The sequence below is a fragment of the Acanthaster planci genome, linkage group LG06 (genome assembly GCF_054643075.1).
Source record: "Acanthaster planci isolate LZ-2023a linkage group LG06, COTS_SCS, whole genome shotgun sequence".
NCBI classification, from domain to species: domain Eukaryota; kingdom Metazoa; phylum Echinodermata; class Asteroidea; order Valvatida; family Acanthasteridae; genus Acanthaster; species Acanthaster planci.
Window position 1 is genome coordinate 11,708,546 of NC_141782.1, and position 22,088 is coordinate 11,730,633.

Consider the following 22,088-nt stretch of genomic DNA (forward strand, 5'->3'; position numbering starts at 1 on the left):
AAAAAATTGTTATTTTTTGGGGGAAAAAAAATTGGAATTTTTTATGAATATTAATAACATGCAATCAATTGTACATTCTGTCCCAAGGTGTATCCCCAGAAATCAACTTATTAATTTTGAGCTAGCATGGTTTCTGTGCACAGCATATACATGGAGTATATGGAATATGTGCATGTTTGGGTGTGTTCCATTTACCCCATTCAATTGGGGTAAATGGAACACTGAGACACTGGATAATTTACAATTTTTCAGTGAGTTTAAAAATGAAAACATCTGTTAAATTGTGGAAGACATGTTCAAGAATTATTGTTTTACACAAAGAAATAAAGTGTTCATGGAAAAAGATGTTTGCAAATTAAATAAAAGCATAATTCTGCTTAAGTGTTCCAATTACCCCGCTTTACCCTAGATTCTTAAACATTCGCTAGTGATGGTGCAATTTAACTGGCTGACTCAACACTTTGACTTTGATTGAAGGGTGCACCCTTGTATTTAGGCCAGAAATATGTCCGCCGAGCTCATTAATAAAAGTCATACACAGAAGAAATTCTATATTAGAGGGTCCCGAGAGCCATGGAACTGAGGAATTGAAGAAATATGAGACTGAACCTCTGGGCCGGACTCAAGGCTTCCAATTCTGAGCAATTTGGATGCAGTCGGGTTTGAAAGTGGCACTATTTGAGCCATTTTGGGAGGGAGGGTTTTTCAAAATGGCTACTTTTCTGGACAGGGACATTTTTTTTGCATTTTAAGGGTGGTCTGATTCTGGTGAAAATTTCTCAAAAATTCATGAGTCAACCCCCCGAAAATTGAAAGGAAAATGAAAGAGGACATGTGGAACATCATTTTGCTGTGCAGCCTGAACACCTGTGAGAGTTGTGAGTATTTTAAAAATATTTGTGAAGTATGGGGATTTATCATTGCTGTCTATGGGAATTTATTTTTAGTGGTGCACCCTATAGATCCAGAGAATGGTGGCGGCCATTTTGTTTTGATGGGGATTTAAAAAGGGGTTTTTTTGCTGCTTTTTCGGCACATCGAGATTAAATTGAAGATTGCTCTTGATCTGGTTGCATGTGCCCATTTTTATGACAGTTTCACAATGTTCACGATATTTGTTGATGTATATATTTGCAGGACATTCCTTGAAGGGACAGTTGTGTCCATGGCTGATAAGAGCCTCCTTCCATCAGCGGTTGAAATTCTGTGTTGTACAAACCCCAACATTTCGCAGTCGGCATCAACGTGTCCCGGCCATCAGAATCAGGATTTCCTCGCTCTGTGGTGTACATGTGCATGTATGCATGAGGACAGCATTGCAACTAAGTCCACTGCAGAAGGTTTGATGTCAACAAACCGGCATGCTGCTCGTACCCTCCTGACTGTCCGTTGGACTCTGGCACTCGAGTTTGTCTGGAAAAATCGTCTCGGCAACATCGGGACGGAGCAGCGTGACATCCTTAAATTGTCAGCACTGCATTGGACTGGTCCTTGAAGACTCATCTCTAGCAACAACTACTTCCTATTTACTCCTGTGTTTCCCTTATATAGACTGTTGGTGAGTTCCTCTGAAATGGACTGTAAGTTTGGCAGGGACAATTTGTGGCCATTCTGACACCAGCCTTTGCTCCATTTGCAGACTGCACATTCCAATCAACCCAGTATTGCTACAGAACTAGTTGGCTGTGCAAGTCTGATAAATTTTCTCCTGTGTGTGATGAGCATCTGACAAAATGCATGTGGCCACACAGACTCACTGTCAAACCCCATACTAATGAACACAGAGCACATCAATTATACTTTACAAGCATGACATGGAGTTAGATTTCTTTTATTTTATTAGGGTGTGGGTGTGGTGTATATGTGGGGGGGTGGAAGATACATGTAGGTCAGTAACCCAGCTGGTACAATTGTGGCTAGGCTGTGGTGGGGGCAGGGCTCAGCTTGTAGTTTTATGGAATTGGGCAGCCACGACCATGGATTAACCGTGACACTTAGCAGTGAATCCTCTGATCTCATTATGATTTTACGTACACCAATGCATAGCATCAGTGTCCATTGTGGACAGCTGTTGCTCTTCTGTTGGCGTTTCTTTTTTGCAATAAATTGAGAAATAGCCAAAATACCACAGAGGCTGATGTCACATTGTCATCTGTAACATACAGAAAGGCCTACATACACTTTCCAAAGTCCAACTGTGCGAATAAACTTATAATTAGAACCCTCCCCTTTCCACCCAGGATCCGCCCCCAAAGTGGGCATATCCACAACACAATGAGCCCAGATTGACCGCAAAATAGTATTAAAGAGGGAAATTTTGTCTAGATTTGGTGAGGGAAGGAAAGAAATAAGCACCCTCAAGATGCACAAGGCATGCACATAGGCATGCTGTTTTCCTACTCGAATCGTGCAAAATGGCATAGCCATACCCTAATGCGTTTACCCCTGCGGTTTCTCCCACGGGCAATATTTTTCAATTTTTTTTTTTACATAAGGACTTTGGATATATTCTGATTCTCTTAAGAGTGCTGTTGTGTCACAATGTGAAAGTTGCCCGCTATTATTGACCCAGAGAATGGTGGTGGCAATTTTGTTTTGATGGGGATTTAAAAAGGTGTTTTTTGCTGCTTTTTCGGCACATGGAGATTAAATTGAAGCAAAATTTAACAGAACACAAAATAATTTGCACTCTGTACTTTTGAATTCCAGGTTTTTATTGACAAGAGCAGAAAAAACAAGCACGATGGAGTAAATGTTTACCGGTAAGTGAACCATCATACACTATTGAAAACGTTGAGTCATTCGAATCATTCTAGTTTCTGCTTGCTCTCATTTCTTTCTTTCTGGCTGGTTTATTTATATAATTATTGAGATGGAAAACAGATACATATTTTTATAGTGAGATAAAATCAAGTAAATCCCTATTTTCTGCTTGGGAGAATTTAATTTTGACTGCTGATGAAGTCAAGGATATAGAGGGCAGGCAGCATGTCGGGGGTGAAAGTTAAAACACACACAGTGCATTAAGACTGACATGACTGAACTAAAATTTGTCTGCAGCCTAATCAGGCAGACAATTTTGATGGTTGGCTTGTCAAAAGGATGCTTGACTTTGTCATTGGCCACAACAAACAGCGTCTTTCCTGCAACCCCGCACTTCGTAGGTTTTGCATGATTGCTCTTGATCTGGTTGCATGTGCCCATTTTTGTGACAGTTTCACCATGTTTACGACATTTGTTGATGTATTTGCAGGACATGCCCTGAAGGGACAGTTGTGTCCATTGCTGATAAGAGCCTCCCCTCATCAGCTGTGGAAATTCTATGTTGTACAAACCCCAACCTTTCTCAGTCGGCATCAACGTGGGCCGGCCATCAGAATCAGGATTTCCTCGCTCTGTGGTGTACATGTGCATGTATGCATGAGGACAGCATTGCAACTAAGTCCACTGCAGAGGGTTTGTTTTAACAAACCGGCATGCTGCCCGTACCCTCCTGACTGTCCGTTGGACTCTGGCACTCGAGTTTGTCTAGAGAAATCGTCTGGGCAACATCGGGACGGAGCAGCGTGACATCCTTAAATTGTCAGCACTGCATTGGACTGGTGCTTGAAGACTCATCTCTAGCAAACACTACTTCCTATTTACTCCTGTGTTTGCCTTATATAGACTGTTGGTGAGTTCCTCTGAAATGGACTGTAAGTTTGGCAGGGACAATTTGTGGCCATTCTGACACCAGCCTTTGCTCCATTTGCACTGAGACTGCACATTCCAATCAACCCAGTACTAGTTGGCTGTGCAAGTCTGATAAATTTTCTCCTGTGTGTGAGCATCTGACAAAATGCGTGTGGCCACACAGACTCACTGTCAAACCCCATACTAATGAACACAGAGCACGTCAAATATACTTTACAAGCATGACATGGAGTTAGATTTCTTTTATTTTATTAGGGTGTGGGTGTGGTGTGTATGTGGGGGGGTTGGAAGATAGGTCAGTAACCCAGCTAGTACAAATGTGACTAGGCTGTGGTGGGGGCAGGGCTTGGCTTGTAGTTTTATGGAACTGGGCAGCCGCGACCAGGGATTAACCCTGACATTTAGTATTGAATCCTCTGATTTCAGTATGATTTTACATACACCAATGCATAGCATCAGTGTCCATTGTGTACAGCTATTGATCTTCTGTTGGTGTTTCTTTGTTGCACTAAATTGAGAAATAGCCAAAATACCACTGAGGCTGATGTCACATTATCATCTGTCACATACAGAAAGTCCTACATACACTTTCCAAAGTCCAACTGTGCGTATCAACTTATAATTAGAACCCTCCTCCTTTCCACTCAGGATCCGCCCCCAAAGTGGGCATATCCACAACACAGTGAGCCCAGATTGACCGCAAAATAGAATGTTTGTGTTAAAGAGGGAAAGTTTGTCTAGATTTGGTGAGGGAAGGAAAGAAATAAGCACCCTCAAGATGCACAAGGCATGCACACAGACATGCTGTTTTCCTATTGGAATCGTGCAAAATGGCATAGCTATACCCTTATGCGTTTACCCCTGCGGTTTCTCCCAGGGGCAATATTTTTCAATTTTTTTTAAAATTCACATAATGACTTTGGATGTTTTTTTTTTATATAGTGACTTTGGATGTATTCTGATTCTCTTAAGAGTGCTGTTGTGTCACAATGTGAAAGTTGCCCGCTATTATAGATCCAGAGAATGGTGGCTGCCATTTTGTTTTGATGGGGATTGATAAAGGTGTTTTTTGCTGCTGTTGGCACATTTAGATTAAATTTAAGCAAAATCTAACAGAACACAAAATAATTTGCACTCTGTACTTTTGAATTCCAGGTTTTTATTGACAAGAGCAGAAAAAACAAGCACAGTGGAGTAAATGTTTACCGGTAAGTGAACCATCATACAATATGGAAAACGTTGAGTCATTTGAATCATTCTAGTTTCAGCTTGCAGTCATTTTTTTTCCTGGCTGGTTTATTTATATAATTATTGAGATGGAAAACAGACACATATGTTTGTAGTGAGATAAAATCAAGTAAATCCTAATTTTCTGCTTGGGAGAATTTAATTTTGACTGCTGATAAAGTCGAGGATATACTCGGACACTCTCGATAGAAGCGACATTAAATTGATTGTACACGGACCATCGGTACCGATGGTCCGTGTAGAAACCAGAATGGACCAATAAGGAAACAGCGCCCATGGCTTGTGTACTGCCAGAACGTAGCCAATAAGAGTGCACATGCTCACCTTGCATGCTCCACACCCGTTGGCCTCCCCGCTCAAGAATTACAAGCACATAAACAGTGGCTGACCACAGGGTTTTACGAGTGAGCGCTGTGACAGCATGTGGTTTTGTGATTGACCACTGATTGACCTTCCAAGCTTTTCAAAGCGGTGGTTGGGCATTGGGCATGTGTATTTTCATATTCGTCTGGGAAAGCTATCTGCAGGTTATACTTCCCAAATTATGTAGAGGTCTATTGGGTGTATAATAAATGGTGTACATGTACATGTAGACAAAACAAGAAACCAGTACTCTAACATGCGCTGTCGTTTCCTTTCTGGCAAGAGAACGTCGGGGCTTACAGATCTAGTCAATGATACAGTTTTTATTGACTCCGAGAAAGCTCATCGTTTTCTGGGACAAGGGTTGGGGTCCGTTCGAAAACTTTCTGGCTAAACAAAAACTTGATGTTCAGAACCATATTATCAAATCAGGCAATTACAGGAAAGCTTTGTCCATTGAGGCCTTTCTTGCCTTTCTATTTGGTGGAGCTCCACTTAAAGATCGCGAGGTTGTGAACGAAGAGAGAAAGGCACAAATTGTTAGACAAAATTGCATAAATAAGAGGCCAGTGTGTTCAGTCTCTGATACTTTAGTGATAGGAGTATTTCCTCCCGTTGGTGATGGGGTTGATGGCGAATGTGCGGTCAGAGTTGAAGTGAGTGATGAAGATGATGAGGTGGACATAGGTCATAATAATGCACTTCAAGACAAGGAGGTAGAAATAAACAAAAAGAAGCTGGTCAGCCTGAGCAAAACGGGCAGAATTGCACCGGGAGGCATATGTGCTCTATCCTCCGTGACACTCAAGCTCGTTCAGATATCCCGCGAAGCCCGATCTCAAAAACAAGGACAGACAAAGGCTTTCAGAACTCTTAGAAAATGAATCTACTCACAAAAAATCGCTAACACAGTGGCAAGAAATCGCTAACATAGTAGCAAGAGTGCACAATTGGGGGAAGGAAGACTTTTGTTTGGCATTGGCGATGAGCGTAAAGCAAAGTACACAAAGGCTTGAGGGCGCAGACTTTGCAAGTTAAGAAGGAAGCAAACCTGTCTGATAGGCCTCACTTGCATCAACAACTCGCAGGTTCTTAATGGCATGAAACTTCATCGCCCGAAAGAGGTAAGGATGACCAATCTTTTCTTTCTCAAAGATACACGGCCCAACCTGGAGGCGATATCTGGGTGAGCAAGGAGGACGGCTTGGGGAGTTTTTTTTGATGTGCTTAACATAATGGTCCCATGTAACCTAACTTCATATAGGATGAAACTCATCGACGTTGTGCCAATACTGTTGGAGAATTTCCCTTTTCATTCCATGATGAGGCTAGCGACAGAAGCCGGTGAGTACCAGCATTACTTAAACATGACATATTTTTATCAACACACTTTGAGAGGTGGCGGTAAAAACAGACCCACAGTTTTGCAAGCTCTCTTCGAATGGCAGTGGAGATGTCTTTGTCCATCTGAAATTGTTGTGGCTTTTGAAGAGTTTGTTGAAGATCATCTGACAATGTGTGATGTTGATGAAGAGAGTCACAGCGATGGAGAAAACCGACCTTTGAGTATGGCCGAAGATCAAGTATCTTAAGATGGCACTGGAAATGAAGACGCAACGCAGACAAAGAGCATTCTAGCTAACCAAATGTTCGTCCTTGCTGGCAAGCTGAGTGCTTCCCAGGATACAGTATCTTCTGAGATAAGACGCCTTGGTGGAAGGGTATGGAGAGGTAGCACGTTGCCAGATGAAAGAATTCCTTTAAGGTGGATAGTTGTGTCATCTCAAGCTAAGTACAATAAGGATCCCCGGTGACATCACAGAGAGAAGAAACAGATGGTAATAAACGTACACATGTCATAAAAAATGTGATTCTAAAATATAATAACATTGAAGTTTGATCGAGCAACAATATGGCTATAAAATTTAGTTCATTAAGAAATCCATTTGACATTGACGATGATGCTTGAAAAGCACTGTTTGCCGTCTCATTAATGTAAACCCGTAACACATCAATCCAATAAAACAAAATCTCAAGACCAAGGCTTAAAGTCGCCTTAATCAAAATACATGTACTCGATCTGCTTATTTATTTTGCAACAAGCTCCAGCGAGTATGTTGAATTTTACAGCTGCAAATCAAAACATTTGCGAGGAGTGGCGTTCATTGGCAGAGGAAGAAAAGGAAAACTAAAAAAAAAAAACAGAAAAGCTATCGCTGTTGAAAACTCTCAGGATTGATGTTTTGGGTATGTATTTGGGTAACATTAAGTAGCAACAACGAAGGTAACGATCCAACAAAGCAAAAAAATGACTAACTGACAGACCAACAACCGCCCGCTTAAAAGATAGTACCGCATGCAGTCCCTTTAATTGTTCTTTTTCTCGACAAACGTGAAGACACAATATGCTGCAAATTGCGCCCGCACCCCTTCCCTTCCCCTCTCGCACCCCGCTTTTGACTTAACAAGACTCAAAACACTACAAATTCGTGCCTGCATCCCACTTTTCCCTTCTCACGCTCCACTTTTGCCTTCTTGCACACACTTTCCCCTTCTTGCGATTTTCCCTTCTCGCGCACCCCACTGTTCCATTCTCGCACCCCACTTTTTCCTTCTCACACCCAACGTTTCCCTTCTCGCACCCCTGTTTTCTCTTCACGCACCCCTCTTTTCTCTTTACGCACCCCGCTTTTGACTCGACAAAACTGAAGGCTCAAAATGCAGCCAATTCGCTCTCGTGCCCCACTTTTTTTCTTTTTGCACCAGTCTTTTCCCTTTTCGCCCCCTCTTTTCCGCTCTTGCACTCCACTTTTGACTCGACAAAACTGAATACTCCCCACACTGCAAATCAACGTCCGCATCTCTCTTTTCCCTTCTCGCACCCCACTTTTCCCTTCTCGCACCCCTCTTTTGACTTGGCAAAAGTGAAGGCTTAACACACTGCAAATTGGCGCCCGCACCCCTCTTTTCCCTTCTTGCACCCCTCTTTTCCCTAATCGCACCCCACTTTTCCCTTTTCGCACCCCTCTTTTCCGCTCTCGCACTCCGCTTTTGACTCGACAAAACTGAATACCCCCGCACACTGCAAATTCCTGCTCCCTTGCCCCCTTTTTTCTTTTTGCACCCCTCTTTTCCCTTCTTGCACCCCACTTTTTCCTTTTCCTCTCGCACCCCACTTTTCCCTTCTCGCACCCTTCTTTTGACTCGACAAAACTGGAGGCTCAATACACTGCAAATTCACTGCCTTGCCCCCATTTTTTCTTTTTTCACCCCTCTTCTCTTCTCTCTTCTCTTCTTTCCCTTCTCACACCCCACTTTTTCCTTTTCGTAACCCTCTTTTCCCTTCTCGGACCCAACTTTTCCCTTCTCACACCCCTCTTTTCCGTTCTCGCAGCCCGCTTTCTACTCGACAAAACTGAATACTCTGTACACTGCAAATTTGCTCCCCTGCCCCACTGTTTTCTTTTCGCACCCCTCTTTTTTCTTCTCGCACCCCACTTTTCCCTTTTCGCACCCCTCTTTTCCGCTCTCGCACCCCGCTTTCGACTCGACAAAACTGAATACTCTGTACCCAGGAAATTCACTCCTGTATGCCACTTTTCCCTTCTCGCACCCCTCTTTTCCCTTCTCGCACCCCTCTTTTCCGTTCTCGCACCCCCTTTTGGCTCGATAAAACTGAATACTCCCACACTGCAAATCCGCTCCCTTGCCCCCTTTTTCCTTTTTGTACCCCTCTTTTCTCTTCTGGCACCCCACTTTTCCCTTTTCGCACCCCTCTTTTCCGTTCTCGCAGCCCACTTTTCCCTTTTCGCACCCCTCTTTTCTGTTCTCGCAGCCCACTTTTTACTCGTCAAAACTGAGTGCTCCCCACACTGCAAATTCGCTCCCTTGCCCCTCTTTTTCTTTTGCACCTTCTTTGCCCTTCTCGCAACCCGCTTTTTACTCAACAAAACTGAAGGGTCAACACACTGCAAATTTGCTTCCATGCCCCACTTTTTTCCTTTTCGCACCCCTCTTTTCCCTTCTTGCACCCCACTTTTTCCTTTTCGTACCCCTCTTTTCCCTTCTCGGACCCAACTTTTCCCTTCTCACACCCCTCTTTTCCGTTCTCGCAGCCCGCTTTCTACTCGACAAAACTGAATACTCTGTACACTGCAAATTTGCTCCCCTGCCCCACTGTTTTCTTTTCGCACCCCTCTTTTTTCTTCTCGCACCCCACTTTTCCCTTTTCGCACCCCTCTTTTCCGCTCTCGCACCCCGCTTTCGACTCGACAAAACTGAATTCTCTGTCCCCAGGACATTCACTCCTGTATGCCACTTTTCCCTTCTCGCACCCCTCTTTTCCCTTCTCGCCCCCCTCTTTTCCGTTCTCGCACCCGCTTTTGACTCGATAAAACTGAATACTCCCACACTGCAAATTCGCTCCCTTGCCCCCTTTTTTCTTTTTGCACCCCTCTTTTCTCTTCTGGCACCCCACTTTTCCCTTTTCGCACCCCTCTTTTCTCTTCTGGCACCCCACTTTTCCCTTTTCGCACCCCTCTTTTCCGTTCTCGCAGCCCACTTTTTACTCGTCAAAACTGAGTGCTCCCCACACTGCAAATTCGCTCCCTTGCCCCCCTTTTTCTTTTGCACCTTCTTTGCCCTTCTCGCAACCCGCTTTTTACTCAACAAAACTGAAGGGTCAACACACTGCAAATTTGCTTCCATGCCCCACTTTTTTCCTTTTCGCACCCCTCTTTTCCCTTCTTGCTCCCCACTTTTCGCTTTTCGCACCCCTCTTTTCCGCTCTTGCACCCCGCTTTTGACTCGGCAAAAGCTCAACACACTGCAAATTCGCGTCTGCACCCTCCTTTCCCTTCTCGCACCCCACTTTTTTCCTTTTCGCACCCCTCTTTTCCGTTATTGAACCCCGCTTTTGACCCGACAATACCGAATACTCCCCACCCGCAAATTGGCTCCTGCACCCCTTTTTCCCTTCTCGCATCCCACTTTTCCTCCAAGCTGGCGAGGTTGGGGGGGGCACAGTCCACTGAGCACCATAGGAAAGCACAAATGTACATGTGTAAATGTCATCATAAAGATCAGTACATAGGTCCATTCTCTGTCAAGGAAACAGCCAAGTGGGTATTCTCGACGGGCGGATCCAGCCCCATTAAAATACAGGAATATGATGGACAGGCCGGGACAAAACGGGGCTATAGAACCCTCACAAAAAATCAGCTCATACACATGAAAAACACCGGGGACATTTTGGTAAAGCGGTTCACATTGACTTCATTGTTTCAGCACTGTCTTCGGGACAATTTTTACTGTGATTGTACAGTTGTACGGTACATGGACATGTGTATAATTAGCCCAGTACGTGCCTAGTGGAAACCAGTAGACGATCAACTGATAATATTCAGATATCTCAACAGAGTGAAAAACAACAGAACATCTAAAGTTGTTCCTTAAGATGTTCCGAATAAAGAACGAAATATTAAATCAACATAATTTTTATCAGTCTTTCTGGATTCTCATATTGAGTTGCCCAGTGGAATCAAAAGAGTATACTAGTTCGCAATGGTTCAGTTCCGTCATACAATACACTGTCCAGTTCAAAAATTGAAAGCGCACGCAGGCATACAATCTCGGGGAGCTGAGTTTTCAATATCATTGCCTAAAAGCCAATTTAATAAGCGTGCACTACTATATTTCGTTTTGCTGCGACTTCCACCAGGCAGTTTGCAAATTTTCCCCACTGCACTATTCTTCCTTTTTCCTTACTATTGCTGACTTTATGTTTTAATTAATGTTTTGGTGCTTGACAAACCCAGCCACCGCCTTGAAGGTCAGTGCAGTGGTAAATCACGAAACCACCTGCTGTCACAGCGCTGTAAAACCCTGTGGTCATCCCACTGTTTATGTGCTTGTAATTCTGGATCTTGAAGGCCACTGTGGGTGTGGAGCAAGGTGAGCATGTGCACTCTTATTGGCTAAGTTCTGGCAGTCACAAGCCATGGGCGCTGTTTCCTTATTGGTCCATTCTGGTTTGTACACGGACCATCGGTACAGATGGTCTGTGTACAGTCAATTTAATGTCGTTTCTATCGAGGGTGTCTGAGTAATGGATATAGAGGGCGGGCAGCATGTCGGGGGGGGGGTGAAAGTTAAAACACACAGTGCATTAAGACTGACATGACTGAACTAAAATTTGTCTGCAGCCTAATAAGGTGTACAATTTTGACAGTTGCCTTGCCAAAAGGATGCTTGACTTTATCATTGGCCACAGCAAGCGGCGTCTTTCCTGCAACCCTGCACTTCACGTAGGTTTTGCACGATTGCTCTTGATCTGGTTGCTTGTGCCCATTTTTGAGAAAGTTTCATCATGTTCACGACATTTGTTGATGTATTTGCAGGACATTCCTTGAAGGGACAGTTGTGTCCATTGCTGATAAGAACCTCCTTCCATCAGCGGTTGAAACTCTGTGTTGTAGAAACCCCAACCTTTCTCAGTCGGCATCAACATGGGCCGGCCATCAGAATCAGGATTTCCTCGCTCTGTGGTGTACTTGTGCATGAGGACAGCATTGCAACTACATGTAAGTCCACTGCAGAGGGTTTGTTTTAACAAACCGGTATGCTGCTCGTACCCTCCTGACTGTCCGTTGGACTCTGGCACTCGAGTTTGTCTGGAGAAATCGTCTCGGCAACATCGGGACGGAGCAGCGCCGTGACATCCTTAAATTGTCAGCACTGCATCGGAGTGGTCCTTGAAGACTCATCTCTAGCAACAACTACTTCCTATTTACTCCTGTGTTTGCCTCATATAGACTGTTGGTGAGTTCATCTGAAATGGACTGTAAGTTTGGCAAGGACAAATTGTGGCCATTCTGACACCAGCCTTTGCTCCATTTGCAGACTGCACATTCCAATCAACCCAGTACTAGTTGGCTGTGCAAGTCTGATAAATTTTCTCCTGTGTGTGATGAGCATCTGACAAAATGCATGTGGCCACACAGACTCACTGTCAAACCCCATACTAATGAACACAGAGCACATCAATTATACTTTACAAGCATGACATGGAGTTAGATTTCTTTTATTTTATTAGGGTGTGGGTGTGGTGTATATGTGGGGGGTGGTGGAAGATAGGTCAGTAACCCAGCTGGTACAATTGTGGCTAGGCTGTGGTGGGGGCAGGGCTCAGCTTGTAGTTTTATGGAATTGGGCAGCCACGACCATGGATTAACCGTGACACTTAGCAGTGAATCCTCTGATCTCATTATGATTTTACGTACACCAATGCATAGCATCAGTGTCCATTGTGTACAGCTGTTGATCTTCTGTTGGTGTTTCTTTGTTGCACTAAATTGAGAAATAGCCAAAATACCACAGAGGCTGATGTCACATTATCATCTGTAACATACAGAAAGGCCTACATACACTTTCCAAAGTCCAACTGTGCGTATACACTTATAATTAGCACCCTCCCCCTTTCCACCCAGGATCCACCCCCAAAGTGGGCATATCCACAACACAATGAGCCCAGATTGACCGCAAAATAGAATGTTTGTGTTAAAGAGGGAAATTTTGTCTAGATTTGGTGAGTGAAGGAAAGAAATAAGCACCCTCAAGATGCACAAGGCATGCACACAGACATGCTGTTTTCCTATTCGAATCGTGCAAAATGGCATAGCCATACCCTTATGCGTTTACCCCTGCGGTTTCTCCCTGGGGCAATATTTTTCAATTTTTTTTAAAATTTACATAATGACTTTGGATATATTCTGATTCTCGTAAGAGTGCTGTTGTGTCACAATGTAAAAGTTGCCCGCTATTATGGATCCAGAGATTTTGTTTTGATGGGGATTTAAAAAGGTATTTTTTGCTGCTGTTGGTGCATTGAGATTAAATTGAAGCAAAATCTAACAGAACACAAAATAATTCGCACTCTGTACTTTTGAATTCCAGGTTTTTATTGACAAGAGCAGAAAAAACAAGCACAGTGGAGTAAATGTTTACCGGTAAGTGAACCATCATACACTATGGAAAACGTTGAGTCATTCGAATCATTCTAGTTTCTGCTTGCTCTCATTTCTTTCTTTCTGGCTGGTTTATTTATATAATTATTGAGATGGAAAACAGATACGTATTTTTGTAGTGAGATAAAATCAAGTAAATCCCAATTTTCTGCTTGGGAGAATTTAATTTTGACTGCTGATGAAGTCGAGGATATAGAGGGCGGGCAGCATGTCGGGGGTGAAAGTTAAAACACACAAGTCTGACATGACTGAACTAAAATTTGTCTGCAGCCTAATCAGGCGGACAATTTTGACGATTGGCTTGTCAAAAAGATGCTTGACTTTGTCATTGGCCACAACAAGCAGCGTCTTTCCTGGAACCCTGCACTTTGTAGGTTTTGCACGATTGCTCTTGATCTGGTTGCATGTGCCCATTTTTGTGACAGTTTCATCATGTTCACGACATTTGTTGATGTATTTGCAGGACATTCCTTGAAGGGATAGTTGTGTCCATTGCTGATAAGAGCCTCCTTCCATCAGCGATCGAAATTCTATGTTGTAGAAACCCCAATATTTCTCAGTCGGCATCAACGTGGGCCGGCCATCGAAATCAGGATTTCCTCCCTCTGTGGTGTACATGTGCATGTATGCATGAGGACAGCATTGCAACTAAGTCCACTGCAGAGGGTTTGACGTCAACAAACCGGCATGCTGCTCATACCCTCCTGACTGTCCGTTGGACTCTGGCACTCGAGTTTGTCTAGAGAAATCGTCTCGGCAACATCGGGACGGAGCAGCGTGACATCCTTAAATTGTCAGCACTGCAGTGGACTGGTCCTTGAAGACTCATCTCTAGTAACAACTACTTCCTATTTACTCCTGTGTTTGCCTTATATAGACTGTTGGTGAGTTCCTCTGAAATGGACTGTAAGTTTGGCAGGGACAATTTGTGGCCATTCTGACACCAGCCTTTGCTACATTTGCAGACTGCACATTCCAATCAACCCAGTATTGCTGCTTGACTAGTTGGCTGTGCAAGTCTGATAAATTTTCTCCTGTGTGTGAGCATCTGACAAAATGCATGTGGCCACATAGACTCACTGTCAAACCCCATACTAATGAACACAGAACACATCAAATATACTTTACAAGCATGACATGGAGTTAGATTTCTTTTATTTTATTAGGGTGTGGGTGTGGTGTGTATGTGGGAGGGGGGTGGAAGATAGGTCAGTAACCCAGCTAGTACAAATGTGGCTACGTTGTGGTGGGGGCAGGGCTTGGCTTGTAGTTTTATGGAACTGGGCAGCCACGACCAGGGATTAACCCTGACATTTAGTATTGAATCCTCTGATTTCAGTATGATTTTACGTACACCAATGGATAGCATCAGTGTCCATTGTGTACAGCTGTTGATCTTCTGTTGGTGTTTCTTTGTTGCACTAAATTGAGAAATAGCCAAAATACCACTGAGGCTGATGTCACATTATCATCTGTAACATACAGAAAGGCCTACATACACTTTCCAAAGTCCAACTGTGCGTATCAACTTATAATTAGAACCCTCTTCCTTTCCACTCAGGATCCGCCCCAAAGTGGGCATATCCACAACACAACACAGCCCAGATTGATCGCAAAATAGAATGTTTGTGTTAAAGAGGGAAATTTTGTCTAGTTTGGTGAGGGAAGGAAAGAAATAAGCACCCTCAAGATGCACAAGGCATGCACACAGGCATGCTGTTTTCCTATTGGAATCGTGCAAAATGGCATAGCCATACCCTTATGCGTTTACCCCTGCGGTTTCTCCCAGGGGCAATATTTTTCAATTTTTTTTTTACATAATGATTTTGGGTATATTCTGATTCTCTTAAGAGTGTTGTTGTGTCACAATGTGAAAGTTGCCCGCTATTAAAGGGTGCACCCTCGTATTTAGGCCAGAAATATGTCCGCCGAGCTCATTAATAAAAGTTATACACTGAAAATATTCTATATTAGAGGGTCCTGAGAGCCATGGAACTGAGGAATTGAAGAAATATGAGACTGGACCTCTGGGCTGGACTCAAGGCTTTCAATTCCGAGCGATTTGGATGCAATCGGGTTTGAAAGTGGCACTATTTGAGCCATTTTGTCGAGGGAGGGGTTTTCAAAATGGTTACTTTTCTGGACAGGGATATTTTCTGCATTTTACGGGTGGTCTGCTTCTAGTGAAAATTTCTCAAAAAGTCATGAGTCAACCCCCCCCCCGAAAATTGAAAGAAAAATGAAAGAGGACATGTGGAACATCATTTTGCTGTGCAACCTGAACACTTGTGAGAGTTGTGGGTATTTTTTAAATATTTGTGAAGTATGTGGAGTTATCACTGCTGTCTATGGGAATTTATTTTTAGTGGTGCACCCTGTTGGGTTTATTCTGTAGCGCCATCCCACGACGAAGATGTGCCAATGAGAAACATTATTTTATCAGAGCTGGTCTCCTGGGTAGTGAGAACTTTTCCCTGGACACAATTGAAATAATTGGGGCTGGGGATGGAACTTACGGAAGCTGGCGTGGGCAAGGGTGTATAATTCACGGTAAGATTCCAAGTTTACGAATATTTTCAAAATGAACAGTCAATTTTGGATTTCACAACCATTTTTACTTGGACAACGCTTTGATCTGTGCAGTATCTTTGTACTGTAAATATGTATAAATCTACAATCATAATTTACGGATCGGTTGTGATGAAAATTGAAAAGCATTTAGCCTATTTCAATAGGATAAATAAATGACACTGAAGGAGGTACAAAAAAAGGCTACTGGTGTACAAATTTAGTGTTGGAGTTTTGTGAATTTTACTACAGAGAAAAAGCAGTTTTTCAAAATTGGAAACACGAAAGATCGAATAATAAGTTTGTCGGAAATTGATAAAAAAGGAAAAATTATTAAAAGAAAAAGGTGAGTATCGAGTTGGCCCAGTGGTCTCGTACCCTTACTGGGAAGTTAGGGTGCTGAGAGAATTTGCTTTAGTCTCATATTCGATCCACTGAGCTACGGCTCACCTCGAAAAACACTTGGCAGGAATTAGATTATTAAACGTTCGTCAGTGATGGTGCAAATTCACGGTGATGCAATGCATTGACATTCAGCCGCGTCCGAAACGGGCCTCCGGAGCCATAGCTAGGTCTGCGCGTCTCCGCGCATTTCCAACGGAATGAAGACCTAGACCTAGCCCTAGACAACAAATTCGGATGCAGCCTATGTGTGGGTTTTATTCTGTAGCGCCATCGTACGACGGAGATGTGCCAATGAGAGACATGTTAATATCAAAGTCCGTTTCTTGGTTGTGAGAACTTTTTCTTTCACGCAACTGAATTTGCAACAGACAGTAAGTGCCATTTTGGTACTTTTCAGAATCCTACTCTCTCTCAGTTGTCCGTAGTCAGTCTTTAAGCTTGAAACTCGCTGAAGACAACTTTCGTGAGTCAAATAGCGATTAAACAATTTAGGGACAAATGGTACACTGCTAAACCTCTTTCATAATTGTGGAAATTTTGTAAGTTTTTCAAATGGATATAAGTCATTTTGGCAATAAACCCTTTATTTGGACTGGGGATGTATCCGATGGAAGTAAAGATGGGCAGGATTGGATAATAAATGGTAAGATTCCAAGGTTGTGCATGATTCTTATTAAAATGAACAACGAATTTCCGATTTCTCTCACAAGCATGTTCAATTGGACAAGATTTTGATCAGCAAATTGTCTTTGCACTGGGGAAAATTAAGATACTGATTGATAGCGCTCTCCTACTCTCTGATCTACAGCAATTTATTGTAACAATCAGTAATTATTGATACGGTGTATATAACTTTCCATAATTATATATTTATGATTCACAGATCGGATGCATGAAAAGTATATATCCGGCTTCAGTTTAAACACATGAATTACATTGGAAGGGTAAAAAAGGGCTAAAACCGGGTGTAATCTTAACAGGCCCATTTTTTAAAGTTTCTTTTTAATTTTCACAGCAAAGAAAACTTTTAAGTAGTTTTTAAACGATTGGAACAAGAAAATAAATTTGAAGTTTCAGATTAAAAAAGAATCAAAACAGAAAAAGGTGAGTATCGAGTTGGCCCAGCGGTCTCATACCCATACTGGGAAGTTAGGGTGCTGAGAGAATTTGCTTTAGTCTCATATTCGATCCACTGAGCTACGGCTCACCTCGAAAAACACTTGGCAGGAATTAGATTATTAAACGTTCGTCAGTGATGGTGCAAATTCACGGTGATGCAATGCATTGACATTCAGCCGCGTCCGAAACGGGCCTCCGGAGCCATAGCTAGGTCTGCGCGTCTCCGCGCGTTTCCAACGGAATGAAGACCTAGACCTAGCCCTAGACAACAAATTCGGATGCAGCCTATGTGTGGGTTTTATTCTGTAGCGCCATCGTACGACGGAGATGTGCCAATGAGAGACATGTTAATATCAAAGTCCGTTTCTTGGTTGTGAGAACTTTTTCTTTCACGCAACTGAATTTGCAACAGACAGTAAGTGCCATTTTGGTACTTTTCAGAATCCTACTCTCTCTCAGTTGTCCGTAGTCAGTCTTTAAGCTTTAAACTCGCTGAAGACAACTTTCGTGAGTCAAATAGCGATTAAACAATTTAGGGACAAATGGTACACTGCTAAACCTCTTTCATAATTGTGGAAATTTTGTAAGTTTTTCAAATGGATATAAGTCATTTTGGCAATAAACCCTTTATTTGGACTGGGGATGTATCCGATGGAAGTAAAGATGGGCAGGATTGGATAATAAATGGTAAGATTCCAAGGTTGTGCATGATTCTTATTAAAATGAACAACGAATTTCCGATTTCTCTCACAAGCATGTTCAATTGGACAAGATTTTGATCAGCAAATTGTCTTTGCACTGGGGAAAATTAAGATACTGATTGATAGCGCTCTCCTACTCTCTGATCTACAGCAATTTATTGTAACAATCAGTAATTATTGATACGGTGTATATAACTTTCCATAATTATATATTTATGATTCACAGATCGGATGCATGAAAAGTATATATCCGGCTTCAGTTTAAACACATGAATTACATTGGAAGGGTAAAAAAGGGCTAAAACCGGGTGTAATCTTAACAGGCCCATTTTTTAAAGTTTCTTTTTAATTTTCACAGCAAAGAAAACTTTTAAGTAGTTTTTAAACGATTGGAACAAGAAAATAAATTTGAAGTTTCAGATTAAAAAAGAATCAAAACAGAAAAAGGTGAGTATCGAGTTGGCCCAGCGGTCTCATACCCTTACTGTGAAGTTAGGGTGGTGAGAGAATTTGCTTTAGTCTCATACTCGATCCACTGAGCTACGGCTCACTTCGAAAAACATTTGGCAGGAATTGGATTATTAAACGTTCCTGAGTGATGGTGCAATTCATCAGTGTGATGCAATGCTTTGAAATTCAGCCGCGTCCGAAACGGGCATCCAGAGCTATAGCTAGGTCTGTGCGTCTCCGCGCATTTCCAATGGAGTGAAGACCTAGACCTAGCCCTAGACAACAAATTCGGATGCAACCTATGTGTGAGTTTTACTCTGTAGCGCCATCGTGCGACGGAGATGTGCCAATGAGAGACATGTTAATATCAAAGTCCGTTTCTGGGTTGTGAGAACTTTTCCCTACATACAACTGAATTTTCAATATGCGATAAGTGCCATTTCGGTACTTTTCAAAATGCTTCCCCACTCTCAGTTTCCTGCCGTCAGTTTCTACAGTTTTATGACAGCAAAACATATTTTTTTATGAGCCAAAATAGTGAAAAGAATTTTAGGCACACGTTGTACACGGCTAAAGCTCTTCAATCCTTCATAATTGTGTAAATTTTGCATGTTTTTCAAATTGTTATGCCATTCTGGAAAGAAACCCATCAAATAGGGCTGGGGATTGATCCGATGGAAGTAGAGGCGGACAGGGTTGGAAAATCATGAAACGGTGAGATTCCAAGGTTATGCACCATTATAATTCAAATGAACAGTCGATTGCTGATTCTGCTCACAAGCTATGTACTCGGACAAGACGTTGATCAGTGTATTTTCTCGGACTGCGATAAATTAAACTACTGATTGATGGCGCGTTCCTACTTTACTCGTGGTCTGATCTATAGAGCAATTTATTATAACAATCAGCACTTGTTGATACGATGCATTGAACTTGGAGGAGTATGGATGGATGTAACTGGCCATAATTATACATTTATCATTCACAGATCGGATGGCATAAAAAGTGAAAAGTATATATTCCGCTTCAGTTTAAACAAATGAATTACACAGAGAGTTAAAAAAGGCCACTGATGTAACTTAAACATACCCCTTTAGGGTATTTTTAATTTTTCACTACAAAGAAAACGCTTAAGTAGTTTTAAACGATTGGAACAAGAGAAAAATAAATATGAAGTTTCAGATTAAAAAAGAATTAAAACAGAAAAAGGTGAGTATCGAGTTGGCCCAGTGGTCTCGTACCCTTACTGGGAAGTTAGGGTGGTGAGAGAATTTGCTTTAGTCTCATATTCGATCCACTGAGCTACGGCTCACCTCGAAAAACATTTGGCAGGAATTGGATTATTAAACGTTCCTGAGCGATGGTGCAATTCATCAGTGTGATGCAATGCTTTGAAATTCAGCCGCGTCCGAAACGGGCATCCAGAGCTATAGCTAGACAACAAATTCAGATGAAGCCTATGTGTGTGTTTTATTCTGTAGCGCCATCGTACGACGGAGATAAGCCAATGAGAGACATGTTAATATCAAAGTCTGTTTCTGGGTCATGAGAACTTTTTCTTACGCACAACTGAATTTCCAGTTTGCAAAAAGTGCCATTTCGGTACTGTCAGAATCATAATTGTTGATTTTTTTTATTTTTTCAAATGCATATGTTATTTTGGAGCCTTCAGTTTGGTTGGGGATGCATCCGATGGGCAGGATTGGATAATAAATGGTAACATTCCAAGGTTATGCATGATACTTATTAAAATGAACTAATTTCTGATTTATCTCACAAGCATATTCAATTGGACAAGATTTTAATTAGTGCATTGTCTTTGCACTGGGAAAAATTAAACTACTGATTGATAGCGCGCTCCTACTCAACTGATACTCTGATCTATAGTAATTTATTGTAACAATCAGTAATTATTCCTACGGTGCATGTAACTTGCCATAATTTTATATTTATTACCCACAGATCGGCTGGCATGAAAAGGGAAAAGTATATATCCTCTTCAGTTTAAAAAACAGAATTACATTGGAGGGATAAAAAAGGCCTATTGGTGTAATAATTCAAGACCGCATTTTCGTGTATGATGAATTTTCCGAACAAACAAAATGTTAGAGCAGTATTTCACGATCGCTAACATGAGAGAAGTAAGAGAAGTTTTATATGAAAAAAGAATTTAAAAAGAAAAATAGAAAAAGGTGAGTATCGAGTGTTCCACTGAGCTACGTCTCACCTCGAAAAACAGTTGGCAGGAACTAAATTATTAAGCTTTCGTCAGTGATTGTGCAATTCATCTGTGTGATGCAATGCATTGAAATTCAGCCTCGCCCGAAAAGGGCCTCCAGAGCTATAGCTGGGTTTGCGCGTCTCCACGCATTTCCAATGGAGTGAAGACCTAGACTTAGCCCTAGACAACCAATTTGGATGCAGCCTATTTGTTGGTTTTATTCTATAGCTCCCTCCTACGACGGAGATGTGCTAAGGAGAGACATATGTTTATCAAAGCAAGTTGCTCTTTCATTTTACGATTGTGTTCTGCGAGTTTTTTACCTTGCACAATTTGTTTAGGGTTTTTAATTTTGGTTTTGCCTGTCACTTGGGTCAAAGCTATCGCTTCGCTCGTCGTTTTGTTCACTTTGATTTGTTTGCTTTGTCGCTTGCTTCGCTTCGCTCATCTTTGTTGCTATTTGTTACAAAGCAAGAAAGGTTTTGTTCCGATTTCTTGTTGAAAGAAAGATTTTTTTGTAATTAATGCGCCAACTAGCGGACTAAGGTAACTTCCATACTTGTAACAAACTTCCGTGAGAAATTGCCCCATGCTCAAACTATGGGGTCTCGTTCCAGATTTGGTGTTAATGTGTTTTCCGAATCCAACGTAACGTCTAAACCCATAAATTCGATCGGAAGCGAAAGCCCCAAAAGTCGAAAATACAACGACAACAAACTTTCTCCATCTGTGGATACGACTTCCTTGCCAAATTTAGCTGAATAATGTTGATACATTTTTTCTTGTTATGACGGTGGTACAGATTCCATTTCTATTACGGTGAAATCCTTGCCTAAATACTTTTTAGAATCTCCCGAGGCTACAATTGAACGAAGTCGAGATTTGAAGTCAACTTGGTTCGCGTTTGATGCCGGGGTTAATGTTGGCTGCGCAAGTATCGTTTTGAGACCCTCGTTTTGTTGTTCCCTTTTTGCGTCATTTTGTTTAAACTTTATTTCAAGCAACAGTACTCATAGGTATAATACATCAAATGAAGTGCTATAAGTAGCTCCATAACTACCTGAACATATTTCAACAACATTATTTTTATTGACTTTTATTTACAGCTAAATTAAAACGTTTGCAAAGTTACAACGTTTGCGATCATTTGCCACTGTTTTACCATACCTCGCATTATTAGCGAGGTAAAAAAAGTCTTGATCGATACGATGTTTTGCCCGTTTACGAAGGTCTGTATTCTTTTTTGATGTAACTACGTATGCGTAACCAAGGCCGTTTTCTAAATTGCATCACAGG

At 42.0% G+C, this 22,088-nt stretch overlaps 1 protein-coding gene across 6 annotated transcripts; it reads left to right on the plus strand.

Annotated features, from left to right (window-relative positions):
* The first annotated feature begins 458 nt into the window (after window positions 1–458).
* LOC147798815 (uncharacterized) lies at window positions 459–20,719 on the plus strand. 6 transcript variants are annotated; one of them, XR_015425702.1, is made up of 8 exons: window positions 459–878; window positions 1,138–1,558; window positions 2,710–2,762; window positions 3,254–3,673; window positions 4,849–4,901; window positions 11,703–12,145; window positions 13,258–13,310; window positions 13,792–20,719. XR_015425702.1 is itself a non-coding variant. In XM_087138319.1 (5 exons), the coding sequence occupies exons 1-3, from the start codon at window positions 6,540–6,542 to the stop codon at window positions 11,863–11,865; spliced, it is 408 nt and encodes a 135-aa protein (XP_086994445.1). In that variant the 5' UTR covers window positions 6,536–6,539; the 3' UTR covers window positions 11,866–12,123; window positions 13,258–13,310; window positions 13,792–20,719. The 6 variants fall into 6 exon arrangements, 1 of the variants encoding a protein (XP_086994445.1); XR_015425701.1 differs by having other exon boundaries at window positions 11,703–12,123; XR_015425703.1 differs by lacking the exons at window positions 2,710–2,762; window positions 3,254–3,673 and having other exon boundaries at window positions 11,703–12,123.
* The last annotated feature ends 1,369 nt before the right edge of the window (window positions 20,720–22,088 follow it).